Source organism: Trichechus manatus, unplaced genomic scaffold, assembly GCF_000243295.1.
Source record: "Trichechus manatus latirostris isolate Lorelei unplaced genomic scaffold, TriManLat1.0 scaffold00005, whole genome shotgun sequence".
NCBI lineage: Eukaryota > Metazoa > Chordata > Mammalia > Sirenia > Trichechidae > Trichechus > Trichechus manatus.
This window is the reverse complement of record NW_004443941.1, coordinates 7,170,885-7,188,601: the sequence shown is the minus strand read 5'-3', so window position 1 is coordinate 7,188,601 and position 17,717 is coordinate 7,170,885. Positions and strand designations below refer to the sequence as shown.

The following is a 17,717-nucleotide window of genomic DNA, read 5'->3' as shown; positions in this document are numbered from 1 at the left end:
TGTTTACAGACCACCTGTCCTCCCTTGCCCCAGCCGGCCTCCTGCTGAGTCAGCACTCAGTCTCGACATCACTTTCCACTCCTGCTTACAGTGAGCTTAGCTGTTTGCCCAACTGGGGTCAGAGGTCAAAATTTTTGGCAGCCAGGGCCCAGCAATACAATTTGTTGCCCAAAGCATGGTGTCTATTCACCTCCCTGCTAGTTCTTCCTATCTTGCAGTACAAAATCCGGTAAGCCACTAAAAGTTGATGGCTCTGAACTCCTTTTAAATGAACATTTCCCCACAATTTTAAATAGGAAAAAAAGAAATTTTGCGTGTGTCAGTTTGATTTAACGAATGAAGATCTGTACATTGCTGGAGGCTCTGAGGAAAAGCGGATGGAGCCTTAAGGACCCCAGCTGACCATCTTAGCGGAAAAGGATAAGCTTTCCTGATGACTGCTGTTGAGATGGAATTCTTGGCAGCAAATGGCAGCTCCTAAATCCGCCTGTCCACGTAGTTTTTCTTTGGCCTCTCCTCTAGAATCCCTCACTGTCGTACCACCCCCTCTAATCCTCAGATTCCATTCCTGATCAGCCTCTGCTTTCCCGTAGACTTTCAGTTGAGTATCTCTGACAGCACACCAGCTGCGTTTACAGATAATCCCGGGCAGAGCACATGTCTGCCTTTCAAAAGCAACAGGAATGCAGTTTCTTGCTGCAAAGCCCTCTGCAGCTGTGGGCCATCCAGTCACCCCCCAGAATGTAACAGAAATGGGAGAAAACTTTCTTCATATCAAAATGAGTAGGTATTTGATATGCTTGCTGGACAGTGTTGCTTCTTCTATTTAATTTAATTAACATAAAGCAACAACACCAACATGTTAGTAATACAATTTATATTTAGAATTTCCCCCAAACCTTACGTTCCAAAACAGGACACCTGCAGAATAGTCCCCAAGAGAGCATTTTTGCGATCGTGACATTAATCAAAGAGGAATGTCGAGGATTGTTAAAGTTCTTTGGAAGTACACTTGATTAAAAAATAATAAACAGGCAAATAAACGAATAAAATTCTATTTATGCCTTAAGATGACCGTGCTCAAGTAGACAGAAACTTTAAAAACAGGAGGATAAAAAGAAGTGATAAAGAAAAAGAGAAGCTACTCTACTAATTGGTACCTTCCGGGCTTCCAGGAGCCACCTCATTCCAGAGGGGCCTAGTTTACTCTCACAGAATGGCTGACTCAGCTGCTCTCCCCACTTCGCCTTTCTGTGTCGCAGACATTGCTAACACTGCAACTGTTGTTGTTAGTTGCCATTCAGTCGGCTTCCACTCACTAGCAAGGCTCAACAACAACCTGCTTCGGCAAGCTATGACCCCCGCATCTCCTCGTGGGTCACTGTCTGCAGTGACGCCAGCCCCCCAGGGCATGAGGATTGCCTGGGGGGACGGAGGCCTCGCCACTCTCCTGAGCACGGTCAGTGTCCGTGATGGCGTCACCGACGATGTGGCTAGTTCCCAGTGCTAATGCATGCCAACTGCACTCCACTCCACTCTTAAAAGCCCTTCCTTTGTGGAAATGTTTAAATGAACTCACCTTTTATCAGCTCCGAGAAGTTAAAAATTCAGCATTAGCACATAGAGCTCTTATCACAAGATCGCTGAGACCTGATCCAATCTATTTGAGCAATGTCTTTGCATCTTTGCTAATTTTCACAAATGATTTCAGTCGCCTCTATTACAAATGTATTTTCTAGCCTTTTCTCTTTCTGTCTAACTTGGATTGTGCGGATTTTAGTTTAATATGCAAGTAACCTAGTTAAAAACCAAGACCCACCTCTTAGAGCCCTAGTTAAATGGCATGACATCGGTGTCAGGCAGGGAAGAATAGTGACATCATTAATCAAGCTTCTTTAAGCCACTTTATTTGGGTTTGCATTTAGGTAACTGTCTTAGTTATCTATGGCTGCTGCAAGAGAAATACCACAAGTGGATGGCTTCAACAAACAAAAATTTATTCTCTTACGGTTTATGAGGCTAGAAGTCTGAATTCAGGGTGCCAGCTCCTGGGGAACGATTTCCCTCTCTGTTAGTTCTGGAGGAAGGTCCTTGTCATCAGTCTTCCCCTGGGTCTAGGAGCTTCTCATTACAGGGACCCTGGGTCCAAATGACGCCATCCACTCCCAGTGCTTCTTTCTTGGTGGTTTCAGGTCCCTCTCCTCTCTGCTAGCTTCTCTCTTTTATATCTCAAAAGACATTGACTCGAGATACAACCTAATCCTGTAGATTGAGTCCTGCCTCATTAACGTGACTGCCTCTAATCTTGCATCATTAACATCACAGAAGTTAGGATTTACAATACATAGGATAATCACATCAGATCACAAAATGGTGGACAACCACCCAATACTGGGAATCATTGCCTAGCCAAGTTGGTACACATTTTTAGGGGACACAATTCAATCCATAACAGTAGCCATGGGGAACAATGACTAATATTATTGTGTGCTTCAGCTCGGAAGTTTGAACAGGAGGAATCTTAGACAAAAAGTACAGTTATCAAGGTGCCTAACAGGGATACTCCAGTGTTACTCTGACATAGTAATACTACTCAACAGCTTAGGGACAAAATGTTGGCCCACTAATAGCAGGTATGTAGAACTTCAAGTATGCATTTCTGTATTGGCTGCATTGCTTGATTTATTTTAGGTTTAATGTATTTATATTAAGGAGCCCTCGTGGCATAGTGGTCAAGTTCTTGTCTGCTAACCAAAAGGTCGGTGGTTTGAACGCACCAGCTCCATGGGAGAAAAATGTGGCAGTCTGCTTCCATAAAGATTACAGCCTTGGAAACCCTATGGGTCAGTTCTACTCTGTCCTGTAGGTTCACTATTAGTTGCAATCAACTGGACAGCAATGGATTTGAGTTTTTTTGTATAGAGCATTTGTTGTTGTTATTGCTGTTAGGTGCCGTTGAGTGGGTTCCGACTCATAGTGACCCTATGTACAATAAAACGAAACACTGCCCGGTCCTGCACCATCCTCACAATCATTGTTATGCTTCAGCCCATGTTACAGCCACTGTCAATCCATCTCGTTGAGGGTCTTTCCTCAAAGAGCATTTAGTTCATATTATAGAATTTCCTGCAAAACCAAATCGGCACCTTTCATTTCTCATCTCCTTTTAAAAAGAAATATATATCTCTTTTAAAAAAAATAAAATTTATTATTCTTTTTTCTGTTTTCAAAATTATACATAATCATAATAAAAAATTAAAAAACACAGGAAAGAAAATCATCCATAATTCCACTACCGAGACATAGCTATGGTCAACATTTTAGTGTATATTCTTCTAGTATTTTATTCACATATGGGATTATATTATTCATACTGCTCTGTGACTGATTATTTTTTTCACTAACCAATGCATCATCTGACTCTCTTCTAATTTATGTTACCTGGCTTATTCTCTATATCCTTGTAAGCCATTTTAAATCTTTGTTTGGGAGAGATGGAGCCTAAATCAAACATTCATTACCAAAAAACAAACAAAACCCTTTGCCATCGAGTCACTTCTGACTTGTAGTGACGCTATAAGACAGAGTAGAACTGCCCCATGGGGTTCCAAGGAGCAGCTGGTGGATTCAGACTGCTGACCTTTTGGTTAGCAGCCAAGTTCTTAACCACTGCACCACATTATCTTCCTATTATGGGCTACCTCAAAAAAAAAAAAAAAAAAGGAGAAAACAAAATCACGCACAGGACTGGGCCTCTATGCAAATAGAAACATTCTGAATGTAAGGTTTGGAACCAAGTCAGCCAGTATGCCACCGCCCTAGGCTCCTAAAAGAGACCCATCTTCCCTTCTTCCCCTGTGCTTGCTGATAGGGCATAGGTGGCCTTACCTGCTCAAGTACTTCTGACCCAGCATATGAGGAATCGTCCAGTATTAGGGGAGCACAGAGTCATCTACTTTCTTATTCTTACTTTAGGACCTGAAACTCTGCCTTTTGTTTTTCTTACACGCGCGTGCACACACACACACACGAGTTATAGGCAACTTCCCTGCAAATTTAACAAGTGTCTAAAAGAAAAATAACCAAGGTATCCAATGAAATTTGTTCATTTAGATGTTGACATTAACCAAACATTTACAAGGTGTTGTGGATTGAGTTGTGTCCCCCAAAAATGTGTGTGAGCTTGGCTAGTCCATGATTTCCAGTATCCTGTGATTGTCCACCATTTTGTCATCTCATGTGATTTTCCTGTGTGTTATAAATCCTGCCTCTATGATGTTAATGAGGTGGGATTATTGGCAGTTATGTTAATGAGGCAGGAACAATCTACAAGATTAGACTGTGTCTTAAATCAATCTCTTTTGAGATATAAAAGAGAGAGGCAGGAGCAGAGAGACAGGGGGATCTCATATCATCAAGAAAGCAATGCCAGAAGCAGAGCGTGTCCTTTGGACCCGGGGTCCCTGTGCTGAGAAGCTCCTAGACCAGGGGAGGATTGATGACAAGGACCTTCCCCCAGAGTGGACGGAGATAGAAAGCCTTCCCCTGGAGCTGGCACCCTGAATTTGGACTTTTAGCCTACTAGGCTGTGACAGAATAAATTTATCTTTGTTAAAGCCATCTACTTGTGGTATTTCTGTTATAGCAGCACTAGACGTCTAAGACACATGGCATCATTAGCCACTTTAGAACTTTAGCCATAACAAAAACAACATTACTGTTTTTATGACACAAACAAATTAGATTGAAACTAAAAATTCCCTATAAAAGATTTTTTTCAACTATCTAAACGGCATTGTATAGACGTAAGCAAACAAAACAGTGTTCTCTTCTTTCTAGGAAATGTTATTTGTTGTATTTGTTCTCAATTTTCATTTTGTTTTTCTCTAGCCTTGTCTCTGTAAAATATATATTAATGATTTAGAATCTGTGGGGATTTTCCTTCAATCAAGAAATCTTTGGACACAATGTATTTTATGGTTATCTGGTTCATTCCTCCTCTTTGTGTTAAGCACAGTTTCTCCTTTATCTAAACCTTCTGCTTTCTGTACTTATTCTTCTATTCCCAGCGATGGATCTTGGCTTTAGTGCCCAAGCTCCACTTTGTACTTTAAACGAGAAGAGAAAGAAAGTACAAAAATCCATTCTCTCCCTGCCTCTCACTGTGGGGACCAAATTTGTGTAGCCACAATGGGTTCAGAGACACTCCATCCTGTTCTTTACTTTTCTTTTGACTTTTTGTTATGGAAATTTTCAAAGTTGCACAAAAGTGGAGGGAATGGTACAATGAATGCCTTTGTACCCATCACCCAGCTGAAAGAATTATCAACATCCTACAAATGGTACGAATCCCTCACCCCTCACTTTTTTATTTTCTTTTTAGCCCGTAGTGTATTTTAAAGCAAATTCAAAACATCATGTCACTTGCCTATACTTCATTAGTCATTTCTGAATGATAAAGGCACATTTTTTAAAAACCACCATGCCGTTATCGCAACTAACAAAAGCAATGGTAACTGCTTTCTATCGTCTGTTACCAGGTTTATAATATTTCTGATAGTTTCAAAGATGAGAATCGGTTTGTTCAAATCCGTATCCAAACAAGCCCCTTGCATTTTATTTGGTTGTTACATCTCTTAAGCCTCTTTTATTCTGTAGCAATTCCCCTCCCACTTTTTTGTGCCATGGATGTTCGACCTTTAGAATGTTCCATGTTTTGGACTTAACTGGTTACTTCCTTGAGGAGGCATTTCCTGCATTCCCCTTTCCTGTAAACTGATAGAGCCACAGGCTTTATTAGATTCGTGTTCAGTGTTTTTTTTAATCAGCTATATTGATAAATAATCTATAAACCACACAATTCACCCATTTAAAGTGTACAAATCACAATTCATTGGTTTTTAGTTATTTCCAAAGTTATGCAGCCATCACCACTGTCTAATTCCAGAACATTTCGTCATCCTAAAGAGAAACCCCTTACCCATTAAGAATCACTCGCCATTCTCCCTAACAACTTCTCTGACACCTGCAGCCGTAGACAACCACTAATCTACTTTCTGTCTCTGTAGATGTTCTTATTCCAGATACTTCACATAAATGGAATCGTACAATATGAGGTCCTTTGTGATTGACTTCTTTCATTCAGCATAGGTTTTCAAAGTTCATCCATGTTGTTGCGTGTATCAGTACTTAATTTCTTTTTATTGCCAAAAATAATCCTTTGCGTGGATATCCTTTTCTTAAAAAAAAAAAATCTGTTCATCAATTGATGGACATTTGGGTTATTTCCACTTTTTCTCTGTTATAAATATGCTGCTATTAACATTTGTGTACTACTAGGTTTTGTGTGGATATTTGTTTTCATTTTTCTTGGGTATATGCCTAAGAGTGAAGTTGCTGGCTTATACGGTAACCCTATGTTTAATACTCTGGGGAACTGCCAAACTATTTTCCACAGCAGCTGCACATTTTACATTCCCACCAGGAATGTATGAGGGTTCCAATTTCTACACGTGCTCACCAACACTTGTTATTGTCCATATTTTTTGTTATAGCCATCCAAGTGGGTGTGAGGGAATCCCTGGGTGGCACAAAGGGTTAAGCTCTCGGCTGATAACTGAAAGCTCGAGTCCACCAGAGACACCTTGGAAGAAAGCCTGGCAATCTACTTCCGAAAAATCAGCCATTGAAAACCCTGTGGAGCACAGTTCTACTCTGACACACATGGGGTCGCCATGAGTCAGAATCGACTCGACAGCAACTGGTCTTTTGGTCTAGTGGATGCCAAGCGGTATCTCTTTGTGGTTTTGCTTTGCATTTCCTTAGTGACTAATGTTGACCATTTTTTCATGTGCTTATTGGCCATCTATATACCTTCTTTGGAGAAACGTCTATTCAGATCCTTTGCCCATTTTTAAAATTGTGTTGTCTTTTTATTATTGAGTTGTAAGAATTCTTTATATATCCTAGATACAAGTCATTTATCAGATACATGATTTGCAAATATTTTCTCCACATTCGATTTTTTAGAGAAGAGTACTTGACAGGTACTTCCTGTTGCTTCACTTCGTGAGACACATAGTCAGTAGCATACCAGGTGGTGGGGGACAGTGGGAGCGTCATGTCCCAGATGCAAGCAATAAGGGTGTATTGTCTGTTGTTGTGTGGCATCTAACCGATTCCGACTCATAGCGACCCTCTAAGACAGAGTAGAATTGCCCCCATAGGGTATCCTGGGCTGTCATCTTTACAAGAACAGATCACCAGGTCCTTTCCAATTGCCAGCATTTTGGTTAGCAGCCCAGCGCTTTAACCATTATGCCACTAGGGTTCCTTGGATTGTCTGTAGAGAATTCAAAAACAATAATAAAACCAACTAAAAGTCAGTCTGCTTATTATTATTACCATGAGATGACAGTTCTAAACGAGGTCAGTGACAGAACTGCTCCCCAGCACCACCCCTGTGGTACACCACTGCACAAAATGTCTGCTTGTCCCACTCTTGGTGATACTGAGATGGACTGGTGGGTTCAGGTAGTGTCAGCCTGATCCTTCCATTATATAATGTGCCCCATCAGTGGTGATAGCATCCACTGACAACTGTGACCTCAAGCAGTTATTCAGTGAAAGGTTGAAACATAGTAATTTTCTATCATTCATTCTTCATGTTAGCTAGAATTCTTCTATAAGTAAGAATTTCTCCTCACGAACAATTTGGTTTCTCTAAAATACAACTCACACAGAATGTTGTCTTTTAAATATTAGGATTATTTGGTTTTTGTCTGTAACTTGCAAATATTTTCACTAGTTTGTTGTTTGAATTTGCTATGGCGTTTGTTATCATCATACAAAAGGTTTTTATTTTTATGTGGTCACTTTCATCAGTTTTTTCTTTTACTTCTTCAGGATTTTGAGTCACTGTTAGGAAGGTTTCCCCCATTCCCAGGTTAAAGGGAAATCACCTATAATTTCTTCCAATCTTGGGTGGCTTCATCCTTTACATTTAGACCTCTAAATGATTTGGAATTTATTCCACTATCTGTTATGAAGAAAGAAGCAGTTTTATCCCTTTTCCATGTAGCTATTCATTATCTCAGACATCGTTTACGTTGTTTCTTTTCCACCCTTGTTTTGATATTATGTCTTTATTATACACTACATTGTCTATATTCGTTTGGGTCTCTTTCTAGGCTTACTATTCTGCAACCGGTTTATCAGCCAGTTCATATACCAATGCCACACCGTTTTAATTTCGGAGCTTTGATAAATTGTTGTAACATCTAGGAAAGCTAGCACTCCCACTTTGCTCTTCTTTTTCAGAGTTTTCCTGGCCATTCCTGCTTATTTATTCTTCTATAAGAACTTTAAATTCAGGGCATCTAGATCCAGATTTTATACACCCAATGGTCTTTTTTACTGGAACCGAGTTGAATTTATAAGCTAAGTAAGGGAAAATTGACATCTTTATGATTGAGTCTTCCTATCCAAGAACATGAGATCTGTTTCTATTTATTTAACTCTGATTTTCTGTATTACAGATGTATTTTTTGTCTGTTTGTTTTCCTTACATATACTTTGAATATTTTATTGTTGGGTTCATGCCTTGGTATTTTTGTTGTCGTTACTAATAAACAGAGTCCTCTCTCCCATTATATCTTCTAGCTGCTTGTTTTATGTAAGAAGTTTATTGATTCTTTGTGTAAATTCTATATACTGGTACTTTATTAAATTGTTTTGTTTGTAGTAGTTTCTACCTTATTTTCTTCTGAACTTTCTGACTAATTTTACCTCTTCCATTTCAGCTTTTATGCCTTTAATATTTTTCATCTTGTCTAATTTCATTGGTTAATACATTCACTACAATGTTAAATAATAGTGGGAATAGTCTTCTTCCTGACTTTATTGGGAATGCCATTAAGTGAGAAACGGACTTTTGGGTTGATAACGTACACACATACACATGCACGCACGCACACACACACACACAGACAAACAAGCTCCCGGTCCAGCACTTTCTGTTTTTAAAGAGAGGGTGATAGCTGGAGCGCCAGCCTGTGTATAGTTGTTTTGGATGAATTTTGGTTTCTCAATGACAAGGAGTGAAGAGAAATATGAACATATAAGGGACAAATGTGAAGTATCCATTAATCCCTACTGTAATGAGTGTTGAGTGTTTTCTTTTTTCTAAATCATGAATGCCTGTTAGATTTTTGCCAAATACATTTTTCGCATCTGTGAAGATGATAATATGATTTTTCTCCTACATCTATTAATGTGATGAATTGTATTATTTGACTCCCTAATATTGAACCACTCTTGAATTTGGTCATAATGTATCATTTTTTAATGTGCTATTGAATTCTATTTGTTGACATTTTATTTTAAGAGTTTTGTATCTATATTCATTAGAGATATTAGTCTGTGGTGTTAGTTTTGTTAATTGCGTTTTTTTTTAACATAATGAAAATCGTGTCCTAAGATACCAGAGAAGACCATTAAGACCAGGAAATCCTTAGATGTGACAGGTCTTTAAAGCAGAAATTTCCGTGGCTCTGTGGAATGCCAGGTCCATAGCTCCTGGTCTACAATGAGTTCTCACTTTCATATTTTTCCTTCTGCTCCTCGGGTTATAAACTTAAAATTTCTGAATGCTGAAGTGCCTTGAATCCACAGATTACATCCTTTATCCCTCCATGGCCAGGGACCAGGGGCATCCATTTTCAGTGAGTACATTTCTAGCTGAAAATTAGTTTAACCTGAAGCAATCTTTTCCCCAGCAAGAATATCTCATTAGTATTATTGCAGTGTCCTCTACCTCCTTCCGTACAGGTCTGTGTACCCTCAGAATTACGCAGTCCTAGGATGGTGGCGTTGAGTTTATCTTATGAGACCTTCTGGTGCACTTTAAATATTTTATGAATTTGTTTAAATCACAATTAACTAGACTTTGGTAATAATATTAGGGTAAGAAGAAATATCTCAAACATGCAGAGAAAAGCCAAAGCTCATTATTTTAATATAGACTCTCATGTATATTTTAAATCATCTTATAACTTAGTTGTCCTGTTAGATGTGCTTGATGAAAGTGAAACCAAATGCATGCTTTTAAAACTCTTCAGCAGTGCTCCCATGCAAACTAGGATTTTTCCCCCCATTTGTCTCTTACAGAGGACATAAAGATAAGATATTCGTGATAAAGTGTAACCCACATCATGTTGACAAACTGGTCACAGTTGGGATGAAGCATATAAAATTCTGGCAACAAGCAGGTACTGTTGTTTGGGCTTGTCATTTATGTGGTCAGAGAGCTTTAGCCCAGGGGAAAGAAAATCTACCACCACTACCACTCCCCGTCTCTGCAATCTGAGATAAAAATCTGCCTCAAAGATATTTTCTCCCAAATTCACTTCGGACTGCTTAATGTCTAAGCTGTAAAATTAGGACATTCTATATGGTGCCATGCATTTTCGTCAATATCTAGAAAGCCTTGGAAAATGTTCTACTGTGAAAATAATCGTTTTTATATTTAGTTATCTGTCCTGAAAGCAGTGATTATGTTTGACTACTGAGCAGGAAATAATCACTTCGGTTGGATGAGCAAAATTTTCAATATTTTGAGGATTCTTTTTTTAACTTACTACTAGATTTAGCACATGAACTAAACTCTGACTCTTTGCATGCAGTAGGTGGTCAGTAAATACTTGGGGATTATAATGTTGGTAATAATGATGGGGAAATAAGCACGAGAAAGCGTGGAAGTGTATCTATTCTTCTCACTAATAAGCCAGACTTATTGCAATTGTTTCTGAATTCTTAGCAGCTTTGGTACCAAGCCCAGCATACGCTGGACAAAACATGAACAAGCTACCATTCAAGTGCTTTCTGTTTTTAAAGAAGGGATAATGGCACCCGGCATGTCGGGAGGGCCAGCCAGTGTGCACCCGCTGTGTATACGTGTGTATACCTGTCTTGAGTGAATCTGGGTTCTCAACAACAGTCAGGGAGAGCAGGGAAATATGAGCACCAAAGGGACAAATGTGATGGTTTATCCCAGTATACTTCCTTCTCCTACCCAGTGACTCACTTGTCTCACCCCAAAATTGTTGTGATAAAAATTGAGGCAGAACATGTGTAACATGTGCATTTACAGTCAATACTGTTTCACTTATTGTTTACAAAGCACATGTTTTTATTTACATATCAAAGACTGTAAGAAATGATGACATAATAAGGTTAACAGCCTGATATCAAGACACAAACAAAATGTCTCCTTTAGGTTTGTTTCATTCCCTTTGTTTCATTCCACCTCCCCTGGGTATTTTAGAGAGCGTTTTTGGTATATTCCTGACTGAATCTTAAGTATGACAAGTCCAGGTGATTCAATTATGGTTCCCTCTGGCTTCATTCTGTTGATCAGAGTATGTGTAGCCTTTCCCAGCTCCCCCAGGCACGAAGTCCCTCTCTCCTCTGGCTGGCACAGGACATTCGAGGAACTTCCTTTAGACACGTGTAGCATCGGACTGTGATGGATATCTAGCCCTCTCCCCATCCAGACCCTACGTTCCTTGAAGGCAGGAACCAGAAACTTGTTCTTTTCATCTTTCTATCTAGCATTGGAAGTCCTGGTGGCACAGTGGTTAAGAGCTGGGCTGCTAACCAAAATGTCGGCAGTTTGAATCCACCAGCTGCTCCTTGGAAACTCTATGGGGCAGTTCTACTCTGTCTTATGTGGTCGCTAGGAGCTGGAATAGACTCGATAGCAATGGGTTTCTTTTTTTTTTTTTTCAATCTAGCATTGAGCACTGTGCCTGCCACAAAGTAGGGATTGAATAAACGCTGACTGAATGATAAATGAGAAGCCCTGTTAATATTTTTGTTTATATTTTCTGCCATTTTTACACATCTTCATGTACACACATAATGTAGACACAGTGGGTTTTACACTGAAGCTAGTCATTCTCCATGCCCATGGAAGATGTCAGTGTTCTAAAAAAGTATTAAATAAATACTCTTGGTCCACTCCAGGTGGGGGCTTTACCTCTAAAAGAGGAATTTTTGGAAGCGTCGGAAAATTGGAAACAATGATGTGTGTTTCTTATGGGCGAATGGAAGATCTAGTGTTCTCAGGAGCAGCTACTGGAGATATTTTCATTTGGAAAGATAACCTACTGCTGAAGACAGTGAAAGCCCACGACGGGCCTGTGTTTGCTATGTATGCACTGGATAAGGTATGGCATACTCTTCAGAATTCATTTCCCTCAACAATTTTTTAAATTATAAGGTTGTCTTAGGAGGGCACACCTAGCAGGTGCCTGCATCTAGAAAAAGGAATTCTTTGGATTAGGAAGTAGTTGTCATGAACCTCCAGTCGAGACAAGAAGGGGACGAACACACGCGTTCTTACATTTCCTGGTTCATTTATAATTGTTTCTCTACGTGCCACATCTCTCTGCTTTTTCACGTTTGCTCTTCCCGGCGCTCACTCCTGTGTGGATAAACGTAGACACACGGTAGCAGATAGAGTCCCGGGAAATAGTCCAGCATTGCCTTCCTCCTCGGAGCACGAGGAGCAGAGACCTGGAAGTACCGAGTTGTTAGATTATTGTCCCACACGTTGGTTTGGCAGAATCTCTGTCCATAACCCGTGTGCTCTGTGTAGACAGAGGCAATGCTAGCAAGCGTGTTAGAGCAAAGTCTGTTCACTGGCTGCTATTTCCACTCAAGCTCCTATTTGTCTCGGTCTGTCCAGCTACTCACCTGCCTTCCAGTGTGTCTTTACAAAGATGCACTCACCTTCAGTGCTATTAAAAACGCTTTCTTCAGCCAAGTCACCAGTAAATACCAGTATTTTGTTCACTACTAGCTTGTTGGTACGTCTGTTCTCTCTGACCTCCAGTCTGAGCCATCCAGCACACCTAGCTTAGCCAAGCCTCACTTTTGGCTTACCTGTCCCAGGTAATGCTTTGACCCCACCACAAAAGTGGCTTCTTCTTAGATGGACAACTGTAATGACTACTTTGGTGTTTAAGCTGTTTTCTATCTACAGATTTTTTTTGAGGTGGGGGAGTTGTGGGAAGGAGAGTAAATTGCAACTGTTGGAAAAGACTGAAGCAAAATGCAAAGTTCTGCAGGCTCTGTTTAAACTCAGTTTTATCGCTTGGTAAGTTAAGCTGCAAAATCTTAGCAAAAGACAAGGATATGATATAAGACACAGCATTTAAATTTAATTTGGAGACTGAATCTCCCTGGGTGCAATTTCTATTATAAGAATAAGGACATTTAATATAATAAACTTCAAAATATTATATCCTTATGGACTTCAGAGAACTGCATTAAATTAAAAGTTTCTGTGAAAATGGAATGAAGTGGAAATGGAAGTGCTCAGGATTTTTCTTTAAAAAAGACTCTCCTGAATAAGTACAGTTTGTACGTACGTAAGTTGCCGTAAAGGAAAACTAGTAAAGCCAAGAAATCATAAACCTAGAACAAGAATAAAGATCATTGTTGAGTAAAAAATATATATATACATATATATATATAAAGCTTTTTATTTTCCAGGTTTTGTAGAAATTAATCTATATTTTAATTGTTGTGGACATTGGTGGCTATTGAAGAAAATAGTAAGATAGTTTCATTATATGAAGTATCTAAGTTAATCTTAATAAATACTCATGTTTCCCCTGGGAATAACTATAAATATTTAAAAGTGATCTTTAATTGTGGTGTTAATTCAGATCCATTTGGTAGGAACACATGAGATAACAGAAACTCTGCCAGGCTTTAGTACTCAGAGATGAGTGGGGCTGGCCTTGTCCTGTAGGAACTCACATCCTAGTTGAGGGGCTTGGACATGCAGACAACCACCCAAGAGCCAGTGTGCCAAGTGCCAACCAACACTCTGAGGAAAGTACAATGGATGCACAATGAGAATGCTCCTGGTCCTGTAAGAGAAGTGGGGCAGGAATGCTTGTCACCATATTTTTGAGTCTCATACACTTGGGAAGAAAACAGACACAAAACTGCCTCACCCAAGGGGGAATCATGTTGGGATCAGGTGGGCCATTGTGATGTGTACGTAACACTTCCCATTTGTGCCTTCACAGGGTTTTGTAACAGGTGGAAAGGATGGAATTGTGGAGCTCTGGGATGATATGTTTGAGAGATGCTTGAAGACTTACGCCATTAAAAGAGCAGCATTGTCAACTAGCTCAAAAGGTGCCGTTCTGGAATATGCAATAGAAATATTTCTGTTCACAGCAGTGGAGAAAGTAGCACTAAAATTCTTGGGAAACCCTTTCCAAATCAAGTCTCTTTCTTCCTTCTACATTTAGAGCTCCTGGCCCCTGGTAGAAATGGCAAGGATGATTGCCTAGTACCTAGTACTTTGGAACTATAAAAACCAAATTTATACCAAGAGTCATGGTCTTTATTTTTCACTCTATTAAATACAATTTTCCCCCCTCAGGCTTGCTTTTGGAAGACAACCCTTCAATTCGTGCCATCAGTTTGGGACATGGACATATCCTGGTGGGAACAAAAAATGGAGAGATCCTGGAAATTGATAAGAGTGGCCCAATGACTCTGCTGGTTCAGGTACCACGTTTGTACATAGTCTAAGCCATGGTTCACATCAGAGCTGGGACTAGGGAGAGACAAGGGAGGTGCTTGGGGTGCAGAATTTAAAGAGACACTCACATTCAGGGTCATGCAATGCTGTATTAGTTACCTGTTGCTGTGTGACAGATTGTGAACTCTTGCCTCAAAATTACAAAGAGCAATAAGATTGCTTGTAACACTAGGATGAGGACTGTACTATCTAAGATGAGGACTCTGCTGTCCAATCCGATTGGGTCATCCACATAAGACCCCTACATAGTGTTGGCAATTAAAAGCCATTATTATTATTTATAGAAGGCAAACTGAACAACAGGAGCAGATTTGGGGTGAACTGGTCCCCTCCATGCCTACGAGTACCTCACTTAGCATTGTAGGAGAGGAACCCACTTATGTCTGAAAGGGGACCCGCTTACCCTTCCCAAATTACCCATGGCCATTGCTGTGTCACTGGGCAGGCACGCTATGGATCGGGTGTCAGCAGGTGTGTGTGTCTCTCAGCAGGTGTGCCATCAGCTCATGTCAGGTGCAGCGTAGCCGTGTTTGTTCTCTCTCTTTCTCTGCCTCTCTTTGTGGCATTTCTTGGCTGGGTCTGGCCCCTGTACTTACTAATCCAGCTCTCAGCCAGCAGCTTTGGGACAACCCTGGGCTAGTGTCAGGGTTAGGCTGGCATCACAGCAGCTCTCGAGGCAAAACTGTTTTACGGACAACCCCTGTCAGTGTTTGCAATCAACTTCTTGACTCTTAGGACTGGCCCCCTCTCGGCCTTAGGGTTACAGCTCTCAGCACCTCAGGACCATCTGCCACTGCCAAAGGCAGGCCAGCTCAGGCCCCCATGCTGCCGCTTGCTCCGCTCGGTCCAGACTGCAGCTATTTCCCCTTTACAGGGCTCCCAGCTCCGTTGGCGACCTCCTGCCCAGAGATGCCCAGTTCTACTCCATGGGCTGAATGTGTCCATCACTGTTGTCTTCTCCGTGGGCTGACTCGCCCATCACCACTGTCTGCTGGTCTCGTGGTTCCCGCCACTCACACCACTTCCGCCATTTCTCTGCTGCTTGGTTCTGCTGTGCTTGCCGCCATTTCTCTTGGTCTTCAGTGTTACCAGCTCATTATAGTCCCTTCACTCAGATCTAGGAGATTCACAGCACAGGGACCTTGGGTCCAAAGGATGTGCTTCTTTCCAGGCTCTTATTGATTATGAGGTCTCCCAAAAAAACCTCTGTGACATTGACCACTTAAATAGTAAAACTCCTTGTCATTTCAGAGCATGGTTTTTGTAAACCGACCAATCCCTTGGATGGATCATAAACTGACCAATCCTATTAGGTGGATTTGCAAGCCACTTATGCAGATAGTAAACCGACCGACCAATCCCCTGCAAGCCACTTATGCAGATAGTAAACTAACCAATCCCCTGCAAGCCGTGTATGTGAATAGTGAACCAACCAATCTCTTGCAAGATTGTAGCCTGACCAGTCATTCTGGGAGAATTACAAACCCAGGGCCAGATACGCCACATGAGAGAAACCCCATTGCACCATATATTGCCACAGACTTAGCAGCCTAAAACAACACACAGTTATCTCGCAGTTGGTGTTGGTCAGGAACCTGGGCACAGAGCTCTACAAGGCTGTAATCAAGGTGTTGGCCAGGGCTGTGGTCTCAGCTGAGGCTCAGCTGATAAACGATCTGCATCCAAGATCACACAGGTTGTTGGCAGAATTCAGTTCTTTGCAGTTGTAGGACTAAGGGCTTCCATTTCTTGCTGCTGTCAGCCAGAGGCCACCCTGAGCTCCTTGGTGCTGCCCACAGTTCCTTGTCACATGGGGTTCCCCAACGTGGCCCTTGCTTCCTCAAAGCCAGCAAGGGAGAGAAAAAATGGACAACACAGTCTTATGTAACATAATCATGTTACCACATATACTTAGTCATGTACGTGCGGACACCTTTGTACTGCTTTATTTGTTAGAAACAGGTCACAGGTCATGCCACACTCACAGGCATGAACACCAGGAGGATCATGAGGGTCACCTCGTCTGTCCACCACAGTCTTCTCTGTGGCCCCCAGTGATTTACCACATGCAAAATGCGTCCCCTCCTCCCACGTCCCCAAGAGCCTCATCCCATTACAGCATCTTCTCAAAGTTCACATCTCATCATCTAAATTAGATCCAGGTTGCTGAGGCTCCTTGAGCATGCTTTCAGTCTGTCAGACTAAAAGGACAAGTTGTCGGCTCCCCACACAGCAAATCCACAGGTGCTGGCATGAGCTTGAGAGTGAGTGCCCTCAGAGACTGTGCCTCACTCTAGCCTCAGCCTTGATTCACATGAACACATTCCAGCCTCCCTACCCTTCCTCCGAGTGAGTGCCCTGAGACTGTGCCTCACTCTAGCCTCGGCCTTGATTGACAAACACATCCCAGCCTCCCTACCCTCCCTCCCTGAAGAGTAAAGCCGACATCAACAGACCCCTCCAAGAGCAAAGAAGTCATCCGTTGTCACCCAAGGAGGTGGTAATATGTGGAAGTGCGTAGATAGTCTTGCCCAATCTGGTGACGGGTAGATCTTACTTGTACAGGTAAGACGGCATGGTGAGGAGTAAGGGTGTGTGTTCAGAAGTTAGAATAATAAAAATATGCATACATTATACGAACTTTAGGACATTTGCAGGGCCATGGCGGAGCTTCACCTCCTTCCACTGACCCAATTCATGCCCGCAGCCTTGCTGTATTAGGGATGAACCCCCAAATCCCATGGAGTGGGCCCCTCTGTTGCCACACCTGGGAACAGGTCTGCACACACATTATGACTCAGCACGCTACAAAGTTTTTAAGGTGCATGTGCCCAAGCATCACCTTGGGTATCCTACATCAGAATCTGTGTTTTAAAAAAATTCTGTGTTAAAATCAAAACTCAGAAGCTCTGTAGCCGATTCTGCCAGGCAGCCATGATTGAGAACCATGGCATAGATGGCCCTTGAGGTGGACCTTCTTCGTTCTCCAGCTGCTCCTGCTTTCTTTGTCTCCTCATTTTTTTCTGGCCATAACTTCTTACTTCCTTTATTGAAAAGTAAATGCTGCTTTCTGTTTAATCTCCAAATGTTT

At 41.4% G+C, this 17,717-nt stretch overlaps 1 protein-coding gene across 1 annotated transcript in view; it reads left to right on the top strand.

Moving 5' to 3' along the window:
* Positions 1 to 17,717, top strand: part of EML6 (EMAP like 6) — a 267,307-nt gene that overhangs the window by 175,016 nt on the left and 74,574 nt on the right. Inside the window, exons 17-20 of the mRNA XM_012556681.2 lie at positions 10,168 to 10,268; positions 12,025 to 12,227; positions 14,103 to 14,214; positions 14,465 to 14,592. Of these exons, the coding sequence (XP_012412135.1) occupies positions 10,168 to 10,268; positions 12,025 to 12,227; positions 14,103 to 14,214; positions 14,465 to 14,592 (544 nt within the window). The remainder of the gene's footprint in view (positions 1 to 10,167; positions 10,269 to 12,024; positions 12,228 to 14,102; positions 14,215 to 14,464; positions 14,593 to 17,717) is intronic.